At 57.0% G+C, this 23,081-nt stretch overlaps 2 protein-coding genes across 3 annotated transcripts; both read right to left on the reverse strand.

The window, feature by feature from the left end:
- Positions 1 to 911: 911 nt before the first annotated feature.
- On the reverse strand, positions 912 to 6,575 carry LOC115603320 (prostasin-like; the record flags this gene model as incomplete). Its single annotated transcript, XM_032919727.1, has 6 exons — positions 6,566 to 6,575; positions 4,647 to 4,679; positions 3,689 to 3,851; positions 2,391 to 2,471; positions 2,145 to 2,293; positions 912 to 1,060 (listed from the first exon to the last, which is right to left on the reverse strand). Coding segments are annotated over exons 1-6 (585 nt in total), but the record flags the coding sequence as incomplete, so codon positions are not given.
- A 1,312-nt stretch (positions 6,576 to 7,887) lies between these two features.
- On the reverse strand, positions 7,888 to 22,195 carry FUS (FUS RNA binding protein). 2 transcript variants are annotated; one of them, XM_030475094.1, is made up of 15 exons: positions 22,111 to 22,195; positions 18,839 to 18,863; positions 18,588 to 18,742; positions 18,363 to 18,504; positions 16,421 to 16,587; positions 16,146 to 16,317; positions 14,834 to 14,868; positions 13,195 to 13,227; positions 12,258 to 12,364; positions 11,284 to 11,413; positions 11,108 to 11,209; positions 9,692 to 9,806; positions 9,454 to 9,588; positions 9,201 to 9,372; positions 7,888 to 7,986 (listed from the first exon to the last, which is right to left on the reverse strand). In XM_030475094.1, exons 1-15 carry the CDS (start codon positions 22,121 to 22,123, stop codon positions 7,903 to 7,905), a joined length of 1,587 nt encoding a protein of 528 aa, XP_030330954.1. In that variant the 5' UTR covers positions 22,124 to 22,195; the 3' UTR covers positions 7,888 to 7,902. The 2 variants fall into 2 exon arrangements, with proteins under 2 accessions (XP_030330954.1, XP_030330955.1); XM_030475095.1 differs by having other exon boundaries at positions 7,947 to 7,986; positions 9,201 to 9,363; positions 9,500 to 9,588.
- Positions 22,196 to 23,081: the final 886 nt, after the last annotated feature.

Here is a 23,081-nt window from a genome sequence, read left to right on the forward strand (position 1 = left end):
GGGGGTACATGGAGGGGCTGTTTTGGGGCAGAAAAGGGCTATTTGGGGATGAAAAAGGGGTAGTTTGGGATGAAAAAGGGCTATTTTTGGCTCATAAAGGGCATTTTGGAGTGAAAAAGGGCTATTTTGGGGTGGAAAAGGGCTATTTTGGGGTGAAAAAGGGCTAATTTTGGCTCATAAAGGGCATTTTGGAGTGAAAAAGGGCTACTTTGGGGCGGAAAAGGGCTATTTTGGGGTGAAAAAGGGCTATTTTTGGCTCATAAAGGGTATTTTGGGGTGAAAAAGGGCTATTTTGGGATGAAAAAGGGCTATTTTTGGCTCATAAAGAGTATTTTGGGGTGAAAAAGGGCTGTTTTGGAGTGAAAAGGGGGTGTTTTGGGGTGAAAAGGGGGTGTTTTGGGGTGGAAAAGAGGGCATTTGGGGTGAAAAAGGGCTATTTTGGGCTCATAAAGGGCATTTTGGGGTGAAAAAGGGCTATTTCGGTTGGAAAAGGGCTATTTTGGGGTGGAAAAGGGCTATTTTGGGGTGGAAAGGGGCTATTTTGGGGTGATAAAGGGCTATTTTGGGGTGAAAAAGGGCTGTTTTGGGGCAGAAAAGGGCTATTTGGGGATGAAAAAGGGGTAGTTTGGGATGAAAAAGGGCTATTTTTGGCTCATAAAGGGCATTTTGGAGTGAAAAGGGTTATTTTGGGGTGGAAAAGGGCTATTTTCGGATAAAAAAGGGCTAATTTTGGCTCATAAAGGGCTATTTTGGGACGGAAAAGGGCTATTTGAGGCTGAAAAGGGGCTATTTTGGGGTGAAAAGGGGCTATTTTGGGGCGGAAAAGGGCTATTTTTGGCTCATAAAGGGCTATTTTGGGGTGTAAAGGGGCTATTTTGGTTGGAAAAGCGCTATCCCCCCCCCCCCCGCACCTGGCAGGCATCGCGCAGCCCCCGCGGGTGCCCCGCGCAGAGCGTGTCCCGGCTCAGCGCCGCGCCGGGCCCGTACAGGCAGCGGCAGCGCCGGCGGCTCAGCAGCGCCACCGCCGCCTGCTGCAGCGTCTTGGGGGGCGGCAGCGGCCCTGGGGGCACAAAGAGAGTTTGGGGGGTCCCAGGGTGGGTTTGGGGGTGCCCAAAGGGGGTTTGGGGGGTATTTGGGGTCCTTGGGGGGGTCCCAGAGTGGGTTTGGGGGTACCCAGGGTGAGTTTTGGGGGGGTATTGGGGTCTTTGGGGGGGTCCCGGGGGGGGGGGGGTTGGGGTCCCAAAGGGGGTTTGGGGTGTATTGGGGTCTTTAGTGGGGTCCCAGCGGGGGTTTGGGGGTCCCCAAAGGGGTTTGGGGGGTTATTGAGGTCCTTGGGGGGGTCCCAGAGTGGGTTTGGGGGTCCCCAGGGTGAGTTTTGGGGGCTATTGGGGTCTTTGGGGAGGTCCCGGGGGGGTTTAGGGGTCCCCAAAGGGGATTAGGGGGGCATTGGGGTCTTTGGGGGGGTCCCGGGGGGGGTTTGGGGTCCCAAAGGGGGTTTGGGGGGTATTGGGGTCTTCGGGGGGGGGGGGGTCCCAGGGGGTATTTGGGGGTCCCAGGGGGGGTTTGGAGTCCACAAAGGGGGTTTGGGGGGCATTGGAGTCTTTGGGGGGGGTCCCAAGTGGGGTTTGGGGGTGCCCAAAGGGGGTTTGGAGGGGTATTGGGGGCGTCTCAGGGGGGGTTTGGGGGTCCCTAAAGGGGGTTTGGGGGGTATTGGGGTCTTCGGGGGGGGGTCCCACGGGGTATTTGGGGGTCCCAAAGGGGGTTTGGGGTCCCCAAAGGGGTTTTGGGGGGTATTGGGGTCTTCGGGGGGGGGGGGTCCCAGGGGGTATTTGGGGATCCCAGGGGGAGTTTGAGGTCCCCAAAGGGAGTTTGAGGGGGGTATTGGGGTGTTCGGGGGGGTCCATGGGTGGCTTTGAGGTCCCCAAAGGGGCTTTGGGGTCCCCAAAGGGGGTTTGGGGGGTATTGGGGTCTTTGGGGGGGGGGGTCCCAGGGGGTATTTGGGGGTCCCAGGGGGAATTTGAGGTCCCCAAAGGGGGTTTGGGGGGGTATTGATGTGTTCGGGGGTGGTCCCAAGGGGTGCCCGTGGGGTGCCCCAGGGTAGATTTGGGGGTGCCCCCCCCCCCGCCCCCCCCATTGGCACTGACCGGCGCTGCGGGTGTCCCCCCAGCCGGTGACGGTGCAGTTGGTGCCGGGGGGGAACCGTTCCCCGGGTTCGGGGACACAAATGGGCCTCACGAAGCGGTTGGGGGTCGCGGGGGGGTCCAGGCGGGCTAAAGCCAAGTCCCCCCCCGCGCTGACGTCACGGGGATCCCCCCCGGCGCTGACGTCACGGGGAGCGCCGCTGACGTCACGGCGGAGGGAAGCCGGGGGGAGGGTCACCGAGGCCACGCGTCGCACTTGGACGTCCGGGGGGGGGGGACAATAAATGGAGGGTCCCCAATGTCACCCGGTACTCGGAGAGGGGGTTCTCCCTGGGGGGGGGGGGGACATGCAACATGAGTATATGGGGGGGGGGGGCCCCCAAAGAGGGGTTTGGGGGGGTCTTTGGGGGGGGTTTGGGGGGTATTGGGGTCTTTATGGGAGGGGTTTGGTGGGTATTGGGGTCTTTGGGGGGATTTTGGGGGGGTTTGGGGGGGTCTTTGGGGGGGTTGGGGGGTATTGAGGTCTTTATGGGAGGGGTTGGGGGGGGTATTGGGGTCTTTGGGGGGGATTTGGGGGGTTTGAGGGGGTCTTTTGGGGGGTATTGGAGTCTATGGGGGGGTTTGGGGGGTATTGGGGTCTTTGGGTGGATTTCGGGAGGGTCTTTGAGGGGGTATTGGGGTCTTTGGGGGGATTTTGGGGGGGTCTTTGGGGGTCTTTGGGGTTATTGGGGTCTATGGGGGGGGTCACAGGGGGGTTTGGGGGCACCAAAGGGGGTTAGGGGGGTATTGGGGTGTTAGAGGGGGTCCCAGGGGGGTATTTGGGCTGTTTTGGGGGTGTTTGGGCTGGGTTTTGGGTGGGGTTTGGGTGTTTTGGGATGGTTTTGGGGTGGTTTAGGGTGTTTCGGGGCGTTTTGGGGTGTTTTGGGGCTGTTTTGGGGGTGTTTTTGGGGTGGTTTAGGGTGGTTTAAGGTGTTTTGGGGCTGCTTTGGGGTGGTTTAGGGTGTTTTTGGGGTGTTTTGGGGGTGTTTTTGGGTGGTTTAGGGTGTTTTTGGGGTGTTGAGCTGTTCTGGGATGGTTTAGGGTGGTTTTAGGGTGTTTTGGGGGTGTTTTGGAGTGTTTTTGGGGTGTTTTTGGGGTGGTTTAAGGTGTTTTTGGGGAGATTTGGGGTGTGTTTGGGGTGGTTTAGGGTGTTTTGGGGGTGTTTTGGAGTGTTTTGGAGTGTTTTGGGGTGTTTTTGGGGTGATTTTGGGGTGGTTTAAGGTGTTTCGGGGCAGTTTTGGGGCGTTTTCGGGGCGTTTCGGGGCGGTTTTGGGGTGTTTCGGGGTGTTCTGGGGTGTTTTTGGGGTGTTTTGGGGCGGTTTCGGGTGTTTTGGGGTATTTTGGGGCTGCTTTGGGGTGGTTTAGGGTGTTTTTGGGGTGTTTCGGGGTGTTTTTGGGTGATTTTGGGGTGTTTCGGGGCGGTTTTGGGGTGTTTTGGGGTGTTTTGGGGTGGTTTAGGGTGTTTTCGGGGTGATTTCGGGGCGTTTCGGGCGGTTCGGGGTACTCACGGCGGGAAGCAGTGCGCGGCGCTGAGCACCCAGGCGGGGCTGATGAGGGCCCCCCCGCACACGTGTGTCCCCCGGAAGGTGACGCTGACCTGCCACGGCCACTGCCCCGGCAGCGCCGCAGAGCCCCCCACCACCCGCCACAGCACCGGCGTCCCGCACGGCACTGCGGGGCACGGGGGGGTCAGCGGGACCCCCATGGGGCACCGGCACCCCCAAACCATGGGACCCCCCCAATGGGACACCGGCACCCCCAAACCATGGGACCCCACCAATGGGACCCCACCAATGGGACACCAGCACCCCCAAACCATGGGATCCCCCTCAATGGGACACCAGCACCCCCCAATGGGACACCAGCACCCCCAAACCATGGGGAACCCCCCCAATGGGACCCCACCAATGGGACCCCACCAATGGGACACCAGCACCCCCAAACCGTGGGACCCCCCCAATGGGACACCAGCACCCCCAATGGGACAGCAGCACCCCCAAACCATGGGACCCCACCAATGGGACACCAGCACCCCCAAACCATGGGATCCCCCCTCAATGGGACACCAGCACCCCCCAATGGGACACCAGCACCCCCAAACCATGGGGACCCCCCTCAATGGGACACCAGCACCCCCAATGGGACACCAGCACCCCCAAACTATGGGACCCCCCCTCAGTGAGACACCAGCACCCCCAAACCATGGGACCCCCCCCCAATGGGACACCAGCACCCCCAAACCATGGGAACCCCCCCAATGGGACACCAGCACCCCCAAACCACGGGACCCCCCCAATGGGACACCAGCACCCCCAATGGGACACCAGCACCCCCAAACCACGGGATCCCCCCTCAATGGGACACCAGCACCCCCAAACTATGGGACCCCCCCCCCAATGGGACACCAGCACCCCCAAACCATGGGACCCCCCCAATGGACCCCCTCCATGTGTGGCCCCCCCTCACCTGTGTCATCTGCTGTCACTGCCCCCCAGTGACCTACAAGAGGTTGATGGCATCAAAGCACCCCCTGGGGACACCCCTATGGGGCAGAGGACACCCCTATGGGGCAGGGGACACCCCTATGGGGCAGGGGATTCCCCTATGGGGCAGGGGACACCTCTATGGGGCAGGGGACATCCCTATGGGGGGGGACATCCCTATGGGGTAGAGGACACCCCTATGGGGCAGGAGACACCCCTATGGGGGGGGACACCCCTATGGGGCAGGGGATACGCCTATGGGGCAGGGGACACCCCTATGGGGCAGGGGACATCCCTATGGGGCAGGGGACACCCCTATGGGGCAGAGGATACCCCTATGGGGCAGGGGACACCCCTATGGGGCGGGGGACATCCCTATGGTGGGGAGACACCCCTATGGTGGGGAGACACCCCTATGGGGCAGGGGATTCCCCTATGGGGCAGAGGACACCCCTATGGGGCAGGGGATACCCCTATGGGGGGGGACACCCCTATGGGGGGGGACACCCCTATGGGGCAGAGGACACCCCTATGGGGTAGAGGACACACCTATGGGGCAGGGGATAGCCTTATGGGGCAGGGGACACCTCTATGGGGGGGGACACCCCTATGGGGCAGGGGACACCCTTATGGCAGGGGGACACCCCTATGGGGTAGAGGATACCCCTATGGGGTAGGGGACACCCCTATGGGGCAGGGGATACCCCTATGGGGTAGAGGACACCCCTATGGGGGGGGACACCCCTATGGGGCAGAGGACACCCCTATGGGGCAGGGGATACCCCTATGGGGTAGGGGACACCCCTATGGGGCAGAGGACACCCCATGGGGCAGGGGCTACCCCTATGGGGCACACTCAGGATGGGACCCGGTGTCCTGGGATGCCGGAGCTGGAAAAACCCGCCCTGAGGAACGTGCTCACATCCTGGGTGCGCCCCCCCGAGCCCCTACATGTGCCCTTAGGGACCCCCCCTGTCCCCCCATGTCCCCTCAGACCCCCATATCCCTCCAATGCCCCCCCATATCCCCTCAGCTCCGTTTTCCCGCCTAAATCCCCTCAGGGACCCCCATGTCCCCTTCACACCCCCATGTCCCTCCGTGTCCCCCCTGTCCTCCCATGTCCCCCCCATCCCCTCATCTCCCTGTTCCCGCCTCCATCCCCTCAGGGTCCCCCATGTCCCCCCAGACCCCCATGTCCCCTCACACCCTCCATGTCCCTCCATATCCCCATATCCCGCATGTCCCCATATCCTTCCCATGTCCCCCCATATCCCCTCAGCTCCCTATTCCCGCCTCCATCCCCTCAGGGACCCCCATATCCCCTCACAACCACCATGTCCCCCCATGTCCCTCTCATCCCCTCAGGTCCCTTTTCCCGCCTAAATCCCCTCAGGGACCCCCATGTCCCCTCACACCCTCCATGTCCCTCCATGTCCCCATATTCCCCCATGTCCCCTCATCTCCCTGTTCCCGCCTCTATTCCCTCAGGGACCCCCATGTCCCCCCATATTCCCTCACACCCCCATAGTCCCCTCAGGTCCCTTTTCCCGCCTCCATCCCCTCAGGGACCCCCATGTCTCCTCACACCCTCCATGTCCCCATATCCCCCATGTCCCCTCAGACCTCCATGTTCCCCCATCCCCTCAGCTCCCTGTTCCCGCCTCCATCCCCATGTCCCTCCCATCCCCTGCGCTGCCGGTTCCCGCTCCGCGCTCACCGCCCGGCCCCAGCACCAGCAGCCCCAGCACCGGCAGGAGGAGCCCCGCTCCCATCCGTGTGTGTCCCCGTGTCCCGTGTCCGTGTGTCCGTGTCCCTGTGTCCGTGTGTCCGTCCCCGTGTCCGTGTGTCCGTGTCCATGTGTCCGCCCGCCCCTCCCGCAGGCCCCGCCTCTCGGACACGCACCTGTACCCATTGGGGTGCTATAGGGAGGCTATGGGGCACCCCTGGGTGCTATAGGGGTGCTATAGGGAGGTTAGGGGGCACCCAGGGGTGCTATAGGGAGGCTATGGGGCACCCCTGGGTGCTATAGGGGTGCTATAGGGAGCTTAGGGGGCACCCAGGGGTGCTATAAGGAGGCTATGGGGCATCGCTGGGGTGCTATAGAGAGGCTATGGGGCATCCAGGGGTGCTAAAGAGAGGCTATGGGGCACCCCTGGGTGCTATAGGGGTGCTATAGGGAGGTTAGGGGGCACCCCGGGGTGCTATAGAAAGGCTATGGGGCACCCGGGAGTGCTATAGGGAGGCTATGGGGCACCCATGGGGTGCTATAGAGAGGCTATGGGGCATCGCTGGGTGCTATAGGGAGGGTAGGGGGCACCCAGGGGTGCTATAAGGAGGCTATGGGGCATCGCTGGGTGCTATAGGGAGGCTATGCGGCATCGCGGGGTGCTATAGGGAGGCTATGCGGCATCGCGGGGTGCTATAGGGAGGCTATGGGGCATCGCGGGGTGCTATAGGGAGGCTATGGGGCATCGCTGGGTGCTATAGGGAGGCTATGGGGTACCCCAGGGTGCTATAGGGAGGCTATGAGGCACCCCTGGGTGCTACAGACAGGCTATGGGGCCCCAGGGGTGCTATAGGGAGGCTATGGGGCACCCCAGGGTGCTATAGAACCTCAGAACGGTCCTAGAGCATCCCTACAGAGCCCTCCCCAGGTCACACAGGGGCCCTATAGAGCACCCCTGGCTCCTAAATAGCCCCTTAGAAGCGCACCCCCCAGGGACTATAGAACCAGCTGTGGATCCTATAGAGCCCCTATAGTCCCCACATCCCAACACACCCCTACAGAACCTCTCCAGGGTCCTTTAGATCCCCTATAGACACCCTCCAGGGTCTTAAAGAACCCCTCTGGGTCCTGTAGACCCCCCTTTAATGCCTCCCCGGGGACCTATAGAGCCCCTATAGGGTGCCCCATAGGCCCCGGGGGCAGCGGAAGGGGCCGGGCCCCGCCCTGGGCCACATCAGCGCCTTAATGAGCCCCGGAAGCGCCTCATTAGGCTCCAGAGTGAACGCACCCCATAATGAGACCCTGAACCCACCAATCAGCGTGAGGCTGGGCCCAAAGCCACCAATCAGCAGGCGAGGCCGGGCCGGAAGCCACCAATCAGCACGCGAGGTCCAGCCGGTTCCCCCCAGTGACGCCTTTAATGGGGTTGGGGGGGGGGGGTTTTAAAAGCGGGGGGGGGGGGGGAACCCCCCCCGCGGAAAGGGGCGGGGCCAAGGCCTGGGGGGGCGGAGCTTCAATACAAAACATGGGGGGGGTATGGGGGGGGTTTGGGGGGGCTCAGTACGGCCTCTCGCGGCGGTCCTGCCGGTGGTCGCCCCTATGGAGAGAACAGAGACATGAATAGGGACCAGCTATAGGGACCACGGTGAACAGGGACCATCTATAGGGCCCAGAGTGAACAAGGGACATCAATAGGGACCAGGGTGAACAAGGGGCATCAGTAGGGACCAGGGTGAACAAGGGGCATCAGTAGGGACCAGGGTGAACAAGGGACCATCTATAGGGACCAGAGTGAACAGGGACATCAGTAGGGCCCAGAGTGAACAAGGGACCATCTATAGGGACCAGAGTGAACAGGGACATCAGTAGAGCCCAGAGTGAACAGGGACCATCTATAGGGACCAGGGTGAACAAGGGACATCAGTAGGGACCAGAGTGAACAGGGACCATCTATAGGGCCCAGAGTGAACAAGGGACCATCTATAGGGACCAGAGTGAACAGGGACATCAGTAGAGCCCAGAGTGAACAGGGACCATCTATAGGGACCAGAGTGAACAAGGGACATCAGTAGGGACCAGAGTGAACAGGGACCATCTATAGGGCCCAGAGTGAACAAGGGACCATCTATAGGGACCAGAGTGAACAGGGACATCAGTAGGGCCCAGAGTGAACAAGGGACCATCTATAGGGACCAGAGTGAACAGGGACATCAGTAGAGCCCAGAGTGAACAGGGACCATCTATAGGGACCAGGGTGAACAAGGGACATCAGTAGGGACCAGAGTGAACAGGGACCATCTATAGCGCCCAGAGTGAACAAGGGACCATCTATAGGGACCAGAGTGAACAGGGACATCAGTAGGGCCCAGAGTGAACAAGGGACCATCTATAGGGACCAGAGTGAACAGGGACATCAGTAGAGCCCAGAGTGAACAGGGACCATCTATAGGGACCAGGGTGAACAAGGGACATCAGTAGAGACCAGAGTGAACAGGGACCATCTATAGGGACCAGGGTGAACAAGGGACATCAGTAGGGACCAGAGTGAACAGGGACCATCTATAGGGACCAGGGTGAACAAGGGACATCAGTAGGGACCAGAGTGAACAAGGGACCATCTATAGGGCTCAGAGTGAACAAGGGACATCAGTAGGGCCCAGAGTCAACAAGGACCATCTATAGGGCAGAGAATGAACAAGGGACATCAGTAGGGACCAGGGTGAACAAGGGACCATCTATAGGGCCCAGAGCGAACAGGGACCATCTATAGGGCCCGGCGACCCCCAGCAGCCCCCCGGCGCTGCCCCATACCTGGAGTCCATCTTGCCGGGCCCGAAGCCTCCGCGCTCTCCTCCTCTTCCTCCTCGGAAGCCCCCTCGCTCCCCTCCTCGGCCCCCCCTGTACCCGCCGCGCTCGAAGCCTCCGCGCCCGCCGCGTCTCTCCTCTCCGAACCCTCCTCCTCCTCCTCCTCCTCCTCCTCCACCTATGGGATCGCCCCGAGGCCATGACGTCACAGAACCTACCCCGTGACGTCACCGCCTCTCTTATGGCTACCCATACTTACCCATATGGTTGCCGCCGCCGCGGCCGCCCCCCCCCCGGGTACTTGCCCATATGGGGGGCTCCGGGCCCCTCGGGTTTGGGGGCTTTGCATTGGTTGCACTCGTTGCGCCATGAGAAGTTCATGTTCTCGCAGGCCCTGTTATTGGGGGGGGGGGGGGAATGACGACGTTGATGACGTCATTGATGACGTCACACTGGGGGGGGGTGTATATATATGGGTATGGCTATAGGGGACTCACGGGTTGGGGCACTTCCAGTCACCGGCGCGTTGTTGGCCGCCGCCTCCGCTGGGAAACCCGCCCCGGGAGCCGGAGCCCGAACCGGAGCCGCCGAAACCGCCGCGGCCCATGGGGCCTGGGGGGGGGATAATGGGGGGTGTGGGGTGAGAAAGGGGGGTTTGGGGGGAGAAAAGGGGGAGAAAGGGGGGTTTGGGGGGAGAAAGGGGGGTTTTGGGGGGAGAAAGGGGAGGTTTGGGGGGAGAAAGGGGGAGAAATGGAGGTTTGGGGGGAGAAAGGGGGGTTTTGGGCAAGGAAATGGGGAGAAATGGGGGTTTGGGGGGAGAAAGGGGGGTTTTGGGCAAGGAAATGGGGAGAAATGGGGGTTTGGGGGGAGAAAGGGGGGTTTTGGGGGGAGAAAGGGGGGTTTCGGGCAAGGAAAGGGGGAGAAGGGGGGGTTTTGGGGGGAGAAAGGGGGGTTTCGGGCAAGGAAAGGGGGAGAAGGGGGGGTTTTGGGGGGAGAAAGGGGGGTTTCAGGCAAGGAAAGGGGGAGAAGGGGGGGTTTTGGGGGGAGAAAGGGGGAGAAATGGGGGTTTGGGGGGAGAAAGGGGGGTTTCGGGCAAGGAAAGGGGGAGAAAAGGGGGTTTGGGGTGAAAAAAGGGGGGATTCGGGCAAGGAAATGGGAAGAAAGGGGGGTTTGGGGGGAGAAAGGGGGAGAAATGGGGGTTTGGGGGGAGAAAGGGGGGTTTGGGGCAAGGAAAGGGGGAGAAGGGGGGGTTTGGGGGGAGAAAGGGGGAGAAATGGGGGTTTGGGGTGAAAAAAGGGCGGAATTCGGGCAAGGAAATGGGGAGAAAAGAGGGTTTGGGCCAAAGAATAGGGGAGAAATGGGGGTTTGAGGGGAGAAAGGGGGGTTTGGGGGGAGAAAGGGGGGTTTGGGGTGCCAAGGAGGTATTTTGGGGTGAAAAAAGGGTGTTTTGGGTCACGAAGAGGGATTTTGGGGCGAAAAAGGGTATTTTGGCGTGAAAAAGAGGGATTTTGGGGTGTCAGAGGGCTATTTTGGGGTGCCAAAGTGGGATTTGGGGTGAAAAAGGGTATTTGGGGTGAAAAAGGGGGTATTTTGGGGTGAAAAAGAGCTATTTTGGGGTGGAAAGGAGGTATTTTGGGGTGCCAAAAAGGGATTTTGGGGTGAAAAGGTCTATTTGGGGGTGAAAAAGGGGGATTTTGGGGTGCCAAAGGCGGATTTTGGGGTGAAAAGGTCTATTTGGGGGTGAAAAAGGGGGATTTTGGGGTGCCAAAGGCGGATTTTGGGGTGAAAAGGTCTATTTGGGGGTGAAAAAGGGGGATTTTGGGGTGCCAAAGGGGGATTTTGGGGTGAAAAGGGCTATTTGGGGGTGAAAAAGGGGGATTTTAGGGTGAAAAAGGGGGGTTTTGGGGTCTCACCTCCCCGGCCGCGCCCCCCCCGGCCGCCCCCCCCGCCGCGGTTGAAGTCGGCGCGGCGGGTGGCGAAGGACACCTTGATGGGGTTCCCGGAGAACTCTTTGCCTGAAAAGGGGAGAATTCAACCCAAAAGTGCTCAGTTTGGGGGGGGGTGGGGGGTGGGGGGGGTCAGGTCCTACCATCGAACCAGTCAATGGCGGCTTTGGCCGAGGGGGGGTCGTCGAAGGAGACCGTGGCCTCCCCCTTGAGCTTCCCGGTCTCCCGGTCCGTGTACAGGTTGATCATGGGCTGCCCCGTCTTCTTGTTGGTCTGCAAGGCGAGCGACACGCTAAGGACACGCTAATGACATGCTAAGGGGCGGGAGGACACGCTAAGGGTGGCTGGTGATGGAGGGTTTTCCCCATTTCCCCCCCCATTGGGGGGAAACATAATGCTAAAGTCACACAACATGTGAAGAACATGCTAAGGACACGGGGAGGACACGCTAAGGACTGGGTTGTAATGGAGTGGAGCCCCGTTGGGGGGAAACAAGAACGCTGTAAGGTCAAACATGTGAAGGACATGCTAAGGATGCCGCAACATGTTAAGATAACAGAACATGCTAAGGACATGGGGTGAACGTGCTCTGCAAGGCAAGCGACGTGCTAAGGACACGCTAAGGACACGCTAAGGGGGGAGGACACGCTAAGGGTGGCCGGTGATAGACGGTGGCCCCATTGGAGGGAAACATGAGAACACTAAGGTTAACGTGAAAAACATGTTAAGGACATGGAAAGAACACGCTAAAGGTGTCTGGGGATGGAGGATAACCCCACTGGGGAGAAATGAGGACAGAATAAGGGCAAACACGTGAAGAACATGCTAAGGACATACAGAGAACACGCTAAGGACATGGGAAGGGCGCGCTAAGGCTGCCTGGTGATGCAGGGCAGCCCCATTGGGGGGGGATGTGAGAACATACAACATACAAAGAACACGCTAAGAAGCCACCAACACGCTAAGGACCCACCAACACGCTAAGGACACGCTCCACAAGCAAGCGGCTGCCACGCCACTTCCCCATGAGACCGCGCCACATGCTACGAACACGCTATAAACACGCTACAAACACGCTAAGAACACGCTAAGAACACGCCAAGGGCCCCCATCTCACCTTAATGATGCCGATCTGCTTGAAGTAGTCGGCCACGGACTCGATGGTGACGTTCTCGCCCAGCCCCTGCACGAAGATGGTGTTGTTGTCTGAGTTGTCCTGTTCACCTGCAGGGGCAGCTCATTAGCGCTCATTAACGCTCCTTAATTAACCCCCCCAGCCCTCATTAACATCCCCCCCCCCCCCCCCCCCCCCTTCATTAGGCCCTAATGGATCGTCTCTTTGTTATTAGCCCTAATGATGCTGCCACCTCGTTAGGCTCCTAATGAATGCTCTCAGGCTGCCTTAATTAACACTGCTCTTTAGGAAGGCTAATTAACGCTAATTAGTCGTTATTAATGAATCATTCGCTCGGCTTCTCCTTATTCGCTGCTCAATGCTCTTCATCACCCGCTTTGCCTCATTATTACCCCCCTAATTAATCCCCTTCCTCTACAATAAACCCCTACTGAGGCTTTTCCCCTTCATTAACCCCCAATTAACTCCCTAATTAAGCCCCCAACCCCAATCAGCTCATTAATGACCTCCCTTTACCCCAATTAGCCCCCCAAACGCTTGTTAACCCCCTCATTAATCCATTAATGACACCCCTTCCCCCCCCAAACCCCCATTAACCCCTTAATGGCCCAAATTAGCCCCTTCATGACCCCCTTACCCCAATTAGCCCCCTAATTACCCCCTTAATGACCCCCCTTACCCCAATTAGCCCCCCAAACCCTTATTAACCCCTCAATGACAGCCCCATACCCCAATCAGGCCCCAAATCCTCATTAACCCCCTCAGCAAGCCCTTAATGCCCCCCCTTATCCCAATTAGATCCCTAATTAACCCCAATTAGCTCCCCCCAAACCTCATTAACCCCCTAATTAGCCCCTTAATGACTCCCTTTACCCTAATTAAGCCCCTAATTAAGCCCTTAATGACCCCCCCCCCTTACCCGCATCGTGCCTCGGCCCTTGGTCCCGGGGTCCTTTGGGAGCACATGCAAAAAGCAACATAACGAAGCGTTAATTAACCCATTAATTAATTAGGGGGGGAGGGGACAAACACCCCCCTCCCCCACCCTTCCCTTAACCCCTCCCCACCCTTTCCCGCCCTTCCCGCGCCCCATTTTGGGGCGAAAACCCCCCTTTTTGGGGCACATCTCCCCCTCTCACCCCCGAGCCATGGAGGGGGGGGGGGTGTTGATATATCAGTTTTTTATCGTGTTTTGGCTCCAAAAGACACGTTTTTCTCCTCAAAACCAGCGCCAGCAGCGCCCCCCGGTGTCGGCAAACCCCAAAACGCTCCGGTTTTGGTTCAAACACACACTTTTTGGCTGTGGGTTTTTTGGCTACTTTGGGCCACTGCAGCACACACCCGCGCGCGCGCTCGAGACCTGCCTTCGAAGGCGCTCCCCGTTTTGGGGGCAAAGCCGGCAATTTTGGGTCACTTTTTGAGAACCTTTGGCTTTCGGTTTTTGGCAATCATCACCAACCTCCGGTCACCGGCACTTTGGGCAAAGTCCCCAAATCCCTGCGTTTTCAACCCAAAAAGCAGCAAAACCTTCCAAGGTGCCGCCGCTTTCCAGCACCACATGCAAGCGTTGGTGGAAAAACCATCAGTTTCCCCCTTTTCCTGCCCCAAAATCGCCCTTTTTTAACACGATTTTCCCCTTTTTAGTGCATTTTTGCCCCTTTTTACCACGTTTTCCTTTTCTTTACCGCATTTTTGCCTCTTTTTACCACATTTTCCCTCTTTTTACCACATTTTCTGTGTTCTTACGTTCTCCCTTGTTACCATTTTGCCTCTTTTTACCTCATTTTTGCCTCTTTTTACCACATTTTGGCCTCTTTTTACCACATTTTCACCCTTTTTTACCACATTTTCCTGTTTTTTACCACATTTTTGCCTTTTTTTACCACATTTTGGCCTCTTTTTACCACATTTTCACCCTTTTTTACCACATTTTCCTGTTTTTTACCACATTTTTGCCTTTTTTTACCACATTTTGGCCTCTTTTTACCACATTCACTCTTTTTTACCACATTTTCCCGTTTTTTACCACATTTTTGCCTCTTTTTTCCACATTTTTGCCTCTTTTACCACATTTTTGCCTCTTTTTACCACATTTTCACCCTTTTTTACCACATTTTCCCGTTTTTTACCACATTTTTTGCCTCTTTTTTCCACATTTTTGCCTCTTTTTTCCACATTTTTGCCTCTTTTTACCACATTTTCTCACGTTTTTTCCCCCTTTTTACCACATTTTTGCCCTTTTAGCGCTTTCTCCCCCTTTTTTTGTGCGTTTCCCCCATTCCGGCTTTTTTTCCACACCGAGAACGCGCTTTTTTTTTTGTCCTTTTCACCCAAAATGAACCATTTTCAGCTCCTTTCGCTGGGTCCTTCAAGCCCCCCGTAGGCGCAGCCCCGTGTCCGTCCCATTGAGCACATGGGGGGGGGGGGGGGGGGTTTGGTTCTTCCCCCCCCCACCCAAAAAGCGGCTGTTGTGGAGAAAAAGGGTTAACAAAAACCACTATTTTCGAGGCAATTTACTCAGTTTTTTGGGGTTCAAATGCCGAACTCTTGGGACTTACCACCGAATTTATTGAAGCCACCACGCTCACCACCGCTGAGGAGATAAATTAGAAGATAATGAAGTTTTTAAGCCCCTGCCTGAGCTTCCAAAACGAGGGGGGGAAAACAACAGAAAACAACAAGAAAAAGGAAAAAAAAACAACAAAAAAAGGCCGTTTTGGGGCAAAAACCAGCCTTTTGTTCCAGCTGGAAGCTTTGGGGGGGGGGGGGGTGTTTGGGGGAGGTTTTGGGGGGGTCCATCCGCTGCCGCTGGGTTGTCTCTGCCGCAGGAGCCGGGCGTTGAGCGGCTCCACCAGGTCACACTCCATTAAAAAGCCCCGATTCCGCCGGCTTTTGCCCCAAAAAATCCACTCGGGGTCCAAAGAAAAAGAGGGGGATCCACACCCCCCCACCCCCCCCACCCCCTTTTTCATTCCGCTTCCCCATCGCTTTTCCCCTCGTTTTTTTAAGGGAAAACAGGGCCCTTTCGTGTGGTTTTTTTTTGCACCCTCTGAACTGAAATATGGTTTTTTTGCGCTTTTTTGCCCCTTTCTGCCTGTTTTTAACCCCAAACCACGGCTGGTTTCGCCGCCTTTGCACACCTGCAGCACACAAAACGCAGAGGTTCGTTAACAACAGCCACAACAAACAAGCACCCGCGGCCGCGCCCCCGCCGATACTCACCTCGGCGGCCCCAAAAAGGCCCTTTTTGCCACCCAAAACACCTCATATTTTGGAGGCGGCTTCCAAAGCGCCGTTTGCGGCGGGTTTTTAAGTGTTTTTTAACGAGAGGGGGGTGTTTTTTGCCTCCTTTTTGCAACACCGGCACCACCAAAGCAACCGCTTCTCCTCCGCGCCAGCGGCAGCCCCAAACCGGCAGGTTTTTCCCCCAAAACCCGCTGTTCCTTTGTGCCTGCAGCGACCTTTAAGAGGAGCCGTTTCTCCTCCGACCTCTCTGCTCATTTTTGGGGGGGTTGGCGCCCTCAACCGTGACCACAGCCGGCACCGGAGCCTTCCAAAAAACCACCTTTTCACCACCACGTTTGGAGGAGTTTTTTTTAGTCTCCCCCTCCCCAAAAAAACCACCTTTTTTTCTTTTTTAACCCCTTTTTTTTTGGGGGGGGGGTGGGGGGGTGTTTCTTACCGCTTTTTCAAGGCACTTCTGCCCTGTTTTGGGGCTTTTTAAGCTCAAAACGGGGATTGGGGGGGGGGGGGGGGGGGGGGAAGATGCCCGCTTTAAATCCAACCTTTATCCCGCCCTACAGCCCGGCTTTTAGGGGGGTAACTTACACCCCAAACAACAACCCCCCCGGTTGCCCCCCCAACACCTACCCCATGTTGGTGCTGCCGCGGCCCCCCCGGCTGCCGCGGCCCCCCCGGTCGTAGCCGCCGCGGCCGTATCCGCCGCGGCCTCGGCTCCGCTCCTGTTGCCCTCCGTAACCTCCTTGGTCCTGGTACCCGCCGCCGCTGCTCATGGACGACTGTTCCTGCCCGTAACTGTTGCCTACAGGCGGAAAACAACAGTCGGAACGGGCCGGAACGGGCTGGTTTTAACCCAAAACGGGCTGTTTTTACCCCAAAACAAGCCCCTTTCGAAGCGTGCTCACCGCCGCTACCGCTGCTGTTGTACTGGCTCTGCTGGCTGTAGCTCTGGGGGGGGTTGTAGGACGACTGTTGGCTGTAGGTGGGTTGTTGCCCGCTGTAGCTCGACTGTTGGCTGTAGCCGCTGCTGGGGGGTTGGCCGTAGCTGGAGCTCTGCGAGCTGCTGCCGTAGCTGAAGCGGAACGACACCGAAAAAGGGGGGTTTTAGCCCCAAATGGAGGCGTTTTGCCCCCAAAAGCGCGTCGGTCTGGCTTGAAATCGCCTCGATTTGACCCCCAAAGTGCCTGGTTTCACCCCGAAAAGTCAGGGATTGAGGGGTTTGGCCCCCAAAATGGCTTCGTTGGAAGGTCAATAAGGGGCTTGCTGCACTGAAATTGGGGGGTGCCTCAGAAGTCACCCCGCTTTGGGGGCTTTTTGTGTGTATGAGGGCCCCGTGCCTCCCAAAACGGGCTGGTGTGCCCCCGAAAGGAGGGGTTCCCCCCGCCGCACAAAGGGTAGGGGGTGTTGCACCCCCTATTAGGGCTGTTCTCCCCCCCAAAATGGGCTATTTCCAATCAAATCAGGGCCATCTCCCCCCAAAAGTGGCTATTTCCTCCCAAATCAGGGCTGTTTCCCCCCCAAAATGGGCTATTTCCAATCAAATCAGGGCCATCTCCCCCCAAATTGGCTATTTCCTCCCAAGTTAGGGCTGTTTCCCCCCAAAAATGGGCTATTTCCACCCTAATCAGGGCTGTTTCCCCCCCAAAATGAGGTATTTCCACCCAAATGAGGGCCATTTCCCCCAAAATCGCCTATTTCCTCCCAAATTAGGGCTGTTTCCCCCCCCCAAATTGGCTATTTCCTCCCAAATTAGGGCAGTTTTCCCCCCAAAATGGGCTATTTCCACCCAAATCAGGGCTGTTTCCACCCAGATCAGGGCTGTCTCCCCCCAAAACTGGGCTATTTCCCCCCAAATCAGGGCTGTTTCCCCCCAAAAATGGGCTATTTCCTCCTAAATTAGGGCAGTTTTCCCACCAAAACCTGCTACTTCCCCCCAGATCAGGGCCGTTCCCCCCTCAAAATCGCCTACTTCCTCCCATATCAGGGCTGTTTCTCCCCCAAAATCGGCTATTTCCTCTCAAATTAGGGCAGTTATCCCACAAAAAAACGGCTATTTCCACTCAAATCAGGGCCATTTCCGCCCAAAATCGGCTATTTCCACTCAAATCAGGGCTGTTTCCCCCCCAAAATGGCTATTTCCCCCCAAATCAGGGCCATTTCCCCCCAAATCAGGGCTGTTTCCCCCCCAAAATGGCTATTTCCCCCCAAAATCAGGGCCATTTCCCCCCAAATCAGGGCTGTTTCCCCCCCAAAATGGGTATTTCCCCTCAAAACAAGGCTATTTCCCCCCCAAATCAGGGCTGTTTCCCCCAAAAAATGGGTATTTCCCCCCAAAACCGGGCTATTTCCACCCAAATCAGGGCTGTTTCCCCCCCAAAATGGGCTATTTCCTCCTAAATGAGGGCAGTTTTCCCACCAAAACCTGCTACTTCCCCCCAAATCAGGGCCGTTTCCCCCCCAAAATCGCCTACTTCCTCCCATATCAGGGCTGTTTCTCCCCCAAAATCGGCTACATCCTCCCAAATTAGGGCAGTTATCGCACAAAGAAACGGCTATTTCCACCCAAATCAGGGCCATTTCCACCCAAAATCGGCTATTTCCCCCCAAATCAGGGCTGTTTCCCCCCCCAAATCAGGGCCATTCCCCCCAAAACAACGCTATTTCCCCCCAAACCGCGCTATTTCCCCCCAAAACCACGCTATTTCCCCCCAAATCAGGGCCATTCCCCCCAAAACGCGCTATTTCCCCCAAAACCACGCTATTTCCCCCCAAATCAGGGCCATTCCCCCCCAAAACGCGCTATTTCCCCCCAAATTACCCCCATCCCCCCCCCCCATCCCTTCCCACCTGCCGGAGGAGGAGCCGGCAGCGGGCGGCTGGGAATAGCTGGGGTAGGAGGAGGGTTGTCCATAGGAGCTCTGCGAGCTCTGCCCGCTGCCGTAGCCGCCGGCGCTGCCGTATGCCGGAGGCGTGGATTGAGCGCTGTAACCTGGAGCCACGGGGCACACAAATCCCATGGGATAACGCCAGTAAAAGGGGAGGGGGGAAAGGAAGGATTGGGGGGGGTCTTACTGCTCTGGGTCTGGCCGTAGGACGAGCTGTAGCTGTTCTGCCCATAGGCGGAGGTGTCGCTGGACTGGCTGTAGCCGCTGTAGCTCTGCTGCCCATAGGGCTGGCTGCCCTGCTGCGAGTAGCCTTGCCCCGGTGGGGTGGGGTATGCCCCATAGCTGGGGAAAGAGCCCCAAAAGCACATGGAATCACCCCAAAAACACCTCGGTCAAGGGGTTAAAGAGGGGGGAAAGGGGGAGGGAATGGGGCCGTACCTCTGCGTCGCCGTCTGGCTGTAGTCTGTGGGGAGAAAAGGCCCCAAAGGCACTGTTAGTTGGTGCAAACCGCATAGATTTGCCTAAATGTGAGTAAATTTGGGGTGTGAAGGTGGGGGTGGTGAGGGTGGTTATGGGGGAAGGGCGGAAAGAAGGGAAAAAAGGGAGAAAACGGCGGGTTTGGGGCACAAAGGGAGTGATTTTGGGCACAAAGTGGCCGTTTGGGGGAACAAAGTGACTGATTCGGGGCACGAAGTCACTGATTTTGGGGCAGAAAATGCTGCCTTTAGGGCACAAAGTGACCGGTTTAGGCACAAAGTGGCCTTTTGGGGCACAAAGTGCTGCCTTTAGAGCATAAAGTGAGAGTTTGGGGCACAAAGTGGCTGTTTGGGGGAACAAAGTGACTGATTCGGGCACAAAGTCACTGATTCTGGGGCAGAAAATGCTGCCTTTAGGGCATAAAGTGAGGGTTTGGGGCACAAAGTGACTGATTTGGGGCACAAAGTGGCCTTTTGGGGCAGAAAATGCTGCCTTTAGGGCATAAAGTGGCCATGAGGGACATGAAATAACCGATTCTGGGGCAGAAAATGCTGCCTTTAGGGTACAAAGTGACCAGTTTAGGCACAAAGTGGCCTTCTGGGGCACAAAGTGACTGATTCGGGCACAAAGTGGCCTTTTGGGGCAGAAAATGCTGCCTTTAGGGCACAAAGTGACCGGTTTAGGCACAAAGTGGCCTTTTGGGACACAAAGTGCTGCCTTTAGAGCAGAAAGTGAGGGTTTGGGGCACAAAGTGGCCGTTTGGGGGAACAAAGTGACTGATTCGGGCACAAAGTCACTGATTTTGGGGCAGAAAATGCTGCCTTTAGGGCACAAAGTGACTGGTTTAGGCACAAAGTGGCCTTTTGGGGTGCAGAGGAACCGGTTTGGGCCCAAAGTGACCAACTTGCAGCACAAAGTGCTGCCTTTAGGGCACAAAGTGGCCATGTGAGACACAAAGTGACCGATTTTGGGCACAAAGTTACTGATTTTGGGGCAGAAAATGCTGCCTTTAGGGTACAAAGTGACCGGTTTATGCACAAAGTGGCCTTTTGGGGCACAAAGTGACTGATCTCGGGCACAAAGTGGCCGTTTGGGGGAACAAAGTGACTGATTCGGGTACAAAGTCACTGATTTGGGGGCAGAAAATGCTGCCTTTAGGGCACAAAGTGGCCGTTTGGGGGAACAAAGTGACTGATTTGGGCACAAAGTCACTGATTTTGGGGCAGAAAATGCTGCCTTTAGGGCACAAAGTGACCAGTTTAGGCACAAAGTGGCCTTTAGGGTACAAAGTGACCGGTTTAGGCACGAAGTGGCCTTTTGGGGCACAAAGTGACTGATCTCAGGCACAAAGTGGCCGTTTGGGGGAACAAAGTGACTGATTTGGGCACAAAGTCACTGATTTTGGGGCAGAAAATGCTGCTTTTAGGGCACAAAGGGGCTGTTTGGGGCACAAAGGGACTGATTTTGGGGCTGAAAATGCTGCCTTTAGGGCACAAAGTGACCGGTTTAGGCACAAAGCAGCTGTTTGGGCCACAAAGTGACTCATTTTGGGCACAAAGTGGAGCCTTTAGGGCATAAAAAGGCCAGTTTGGGGCACAAAGTGACTGGTTTGGGGACAAAATAATGTCTTTAGGGCACAAAGTGGCCGCTTGGGGCACAAATTGACTGCTTTAGGGTACAAAGTGAGCAGTTTGGAGCACAAAGTGCTGCCTTAGGGCATAAAGTGACCGATGTTGGCAACAAAGTCGCCTTCTGGGGCAGGAAATGCTGCTTTTAGGGCACAAAGTGACCGGTTTAGGCAAAAAGTGGCCCTTTGGGGCACAAAGCGACAGGTTTAGGGACAAAATAACGTCTTTAGGGCACAAAGTGGCCGTTTGGGGCATAAACTGACTACTTTACGGTACAAAGTGAGCGGTTTGGGGCACAAAGAGACTGATTTTGGGCACAAAACGGTCTTTTGGGGCAGAAAATGCTGCTTTTAGGGCACAAAGCAGCTGTTTGGGGCACGAAGTGACTGATTTTGGGCACAAAGTGCTGCCTTTAGAGCATCAAGTGACCGGTTTGGGCACAAAGTGGAGCCTTTAGGGCATAAAATGGCCAGTTTGGGGCACAAAGTGACCGGTTTGGGCACAAAATACTGCTTTTAGGGCACAAAGGGGCCGATTTTGGGGCACAAAGGGGCCGATTTTGGCCACAAAGCGACCGGTTTGGGGACAAAGCGACCGATTCAGACCATTTACCCCACACAACCCCCTCAACTACCTCTTTTTACGACCAAACCCCGCCTCAACACCACATTTCCCCTCAGAAACGTAACAATGAGAGACCTTTTCCTCACGGAACCGAACGAAAGGGCCCCCGCACCCCTTCTCCAACGCTAACCAGCATCTTTTTCTCTCACCTCATCCCGCCTCCTCCTCCCTTAAGGCAACTAAAGGGCGTTTAAGCCGAAACCGAGGTTTTTAAGCGCAAAAAAGGAGCGATAAAAGCGGGCTGACTGAAGGGCGAAGAGACCCGGATGTGGCACTGCGGCAGCGCCGCCGCGCATGCGCAGCCCCCGCCCGCCGCGCACAAAATGGCGGCGGCGGTGGCGCAGGAGGAAAAGGCGGCACAAAATGGCGGCTCAATGGGGGGGGGGGGGGGGGTCCCGCTCCTAAAGCCGCGACCGAAGCCCGTTATAACAGCGGGAAAAGGCTCTAAACTCAATAAAACCCCCCCAAATCCTCTTCAAAACGAGGTGGTTTGGGGTTAAAAGAAGGGGTTTGGGGTGTTTTATGGCGGCGCGAGGGGAGGCGGGTGTGGGGCTTTGTCTGCTGCGCCCCCCCCCCCCCATATTCCCCTCCTTTCATCCGCACCAAAGCGTTAAATCGCGAATGAATGAATCAAATCAAGCCAAAAAACCCGCTTTAAAGAACAACTAATAAATAAACCCGTCGATTTCATTATTATTAAACCCAAAACATCACCTCCCACCCCCCAAACCCCATAATAACCACAACCAAACCCCCCCTCACCCATTCTAACCCCCAAAACACCCCCAAAAACACCCGTCGCGATATAAAACGCTCAAAAAGGGGGGGTCCGCCCCGTTACCCCCCCCCCATTGAACCGCTATAGGCCGCCCCCCCCCACCACACCCCACCCCGGGCTCCAAGCGGCACCCACCGCCACAGGGCCCGTGGTGCCGGGGTGGTGGAGCCCTCCCCGGGGCGCAGGGCCCCCCCACTCGGTACCGTTGGAGGCCATGGCGGCTCCGCTCCCCCTCCACGTGGCGCCCGCACTGCGCCCCCGGCCGCCCGCCCGCCTTTTATAGCCTCGGCCGGCGCGGACCAATGAGGAGGCGGGGGGGGCGGACGCGGGTAACACCCCCCCCCCGGTCTGGGCTGCTGGTGGTAGGGTCCGGGGGAAGGGAGGGGGAGCGGGGAGGCGGGGCCAAGGAGGGGGCGGAGCCAGAGCGAGGGAGGGAACCCATAGGGACCCATAGGGACCTATAGACACCCCATAGACTGCCATAGGGGCCTATAGACACCCCATAGACACCCATAGGGACCCATAGGTGCCTATAGACACCCCATAGACACCCGTAGGGACCTATAGACACCCCATAGACACCCATAGCAACCTATAGACACCCCATAGGGACCTGTAGGGGCCTATAGACACCCTATAGACAACTATAGCGACCTACAGACACCCATAGAGACCTATAGACACCACATAGGCAGCCATAGCAGCCTATAGACACCACATAGACACCCATAAGGGCCTATAGACACCTCATAGACACCCATAGCAACCTATAGACACCCCATAGACAGCCATAAGTCTGCATAGACACCTATAGCCACCCCATAGACACCCATAAACACCGTATAGACACCTATTGGCACCTAATAGACACACATAGTGCCAAATATGCATCTATAGACGGCCTGTAGGCACCCTATAGCACCCACAGACACCCTTTAGACAACTATAGACAGCCCATACACAGCCATAGCGACCTATAGACACGCATAGGGACCTATAGACACCACATAGGGACCCATAGGGGCCTATAGACACCCCATAGACACCCGTAGGGGCCTATAGACACCCTATAGATAGCCGTAAGTCCCCATAGACACCTATAGCCACCCCATAGACACCCATAGGGACCTACAGACACCCCATGGACACCCATAGCGACCTATAGACACTCCAT

Source organism: Strigops habroptila, unplaced genomic scaffold (assembly GCF_004027225.2).
Source record: "Strigops habroptila isolate Jane unplaced genomic scaffold, bStrHab1.2.pri NW_022045630.1_ctg1, whole genome shotgun sequence".
Taxonomy (NCBI): Eukaryota; Metazoa; Chordata; class Aves; order Psittaciformes; family Psittacidae; genus Strigops; species Strigops habroptila.

What these genes read in the sequence shown, in the direction of transcription:
- FUS (XM_030475094.1), bottom strand. An exon ending in CAACAGCAGCGGTAGCGGCG is followed by an intron (nt 16,318 to 16,420) that starts GTGAGCACGCTT and finishes TTCCGCCTGTAG; the next exon opens with GCAACAGTTACGGGCAGGAA. An exon ending in AGCAGATCGGCATCATTAAG is followed by an intron (nt 11,414 to 12,257) that starts GTGAGATGGGGG and finishes CTCGCCTTGCAG; the next exon opens with ACCAACAAGAAGACGGGGCA.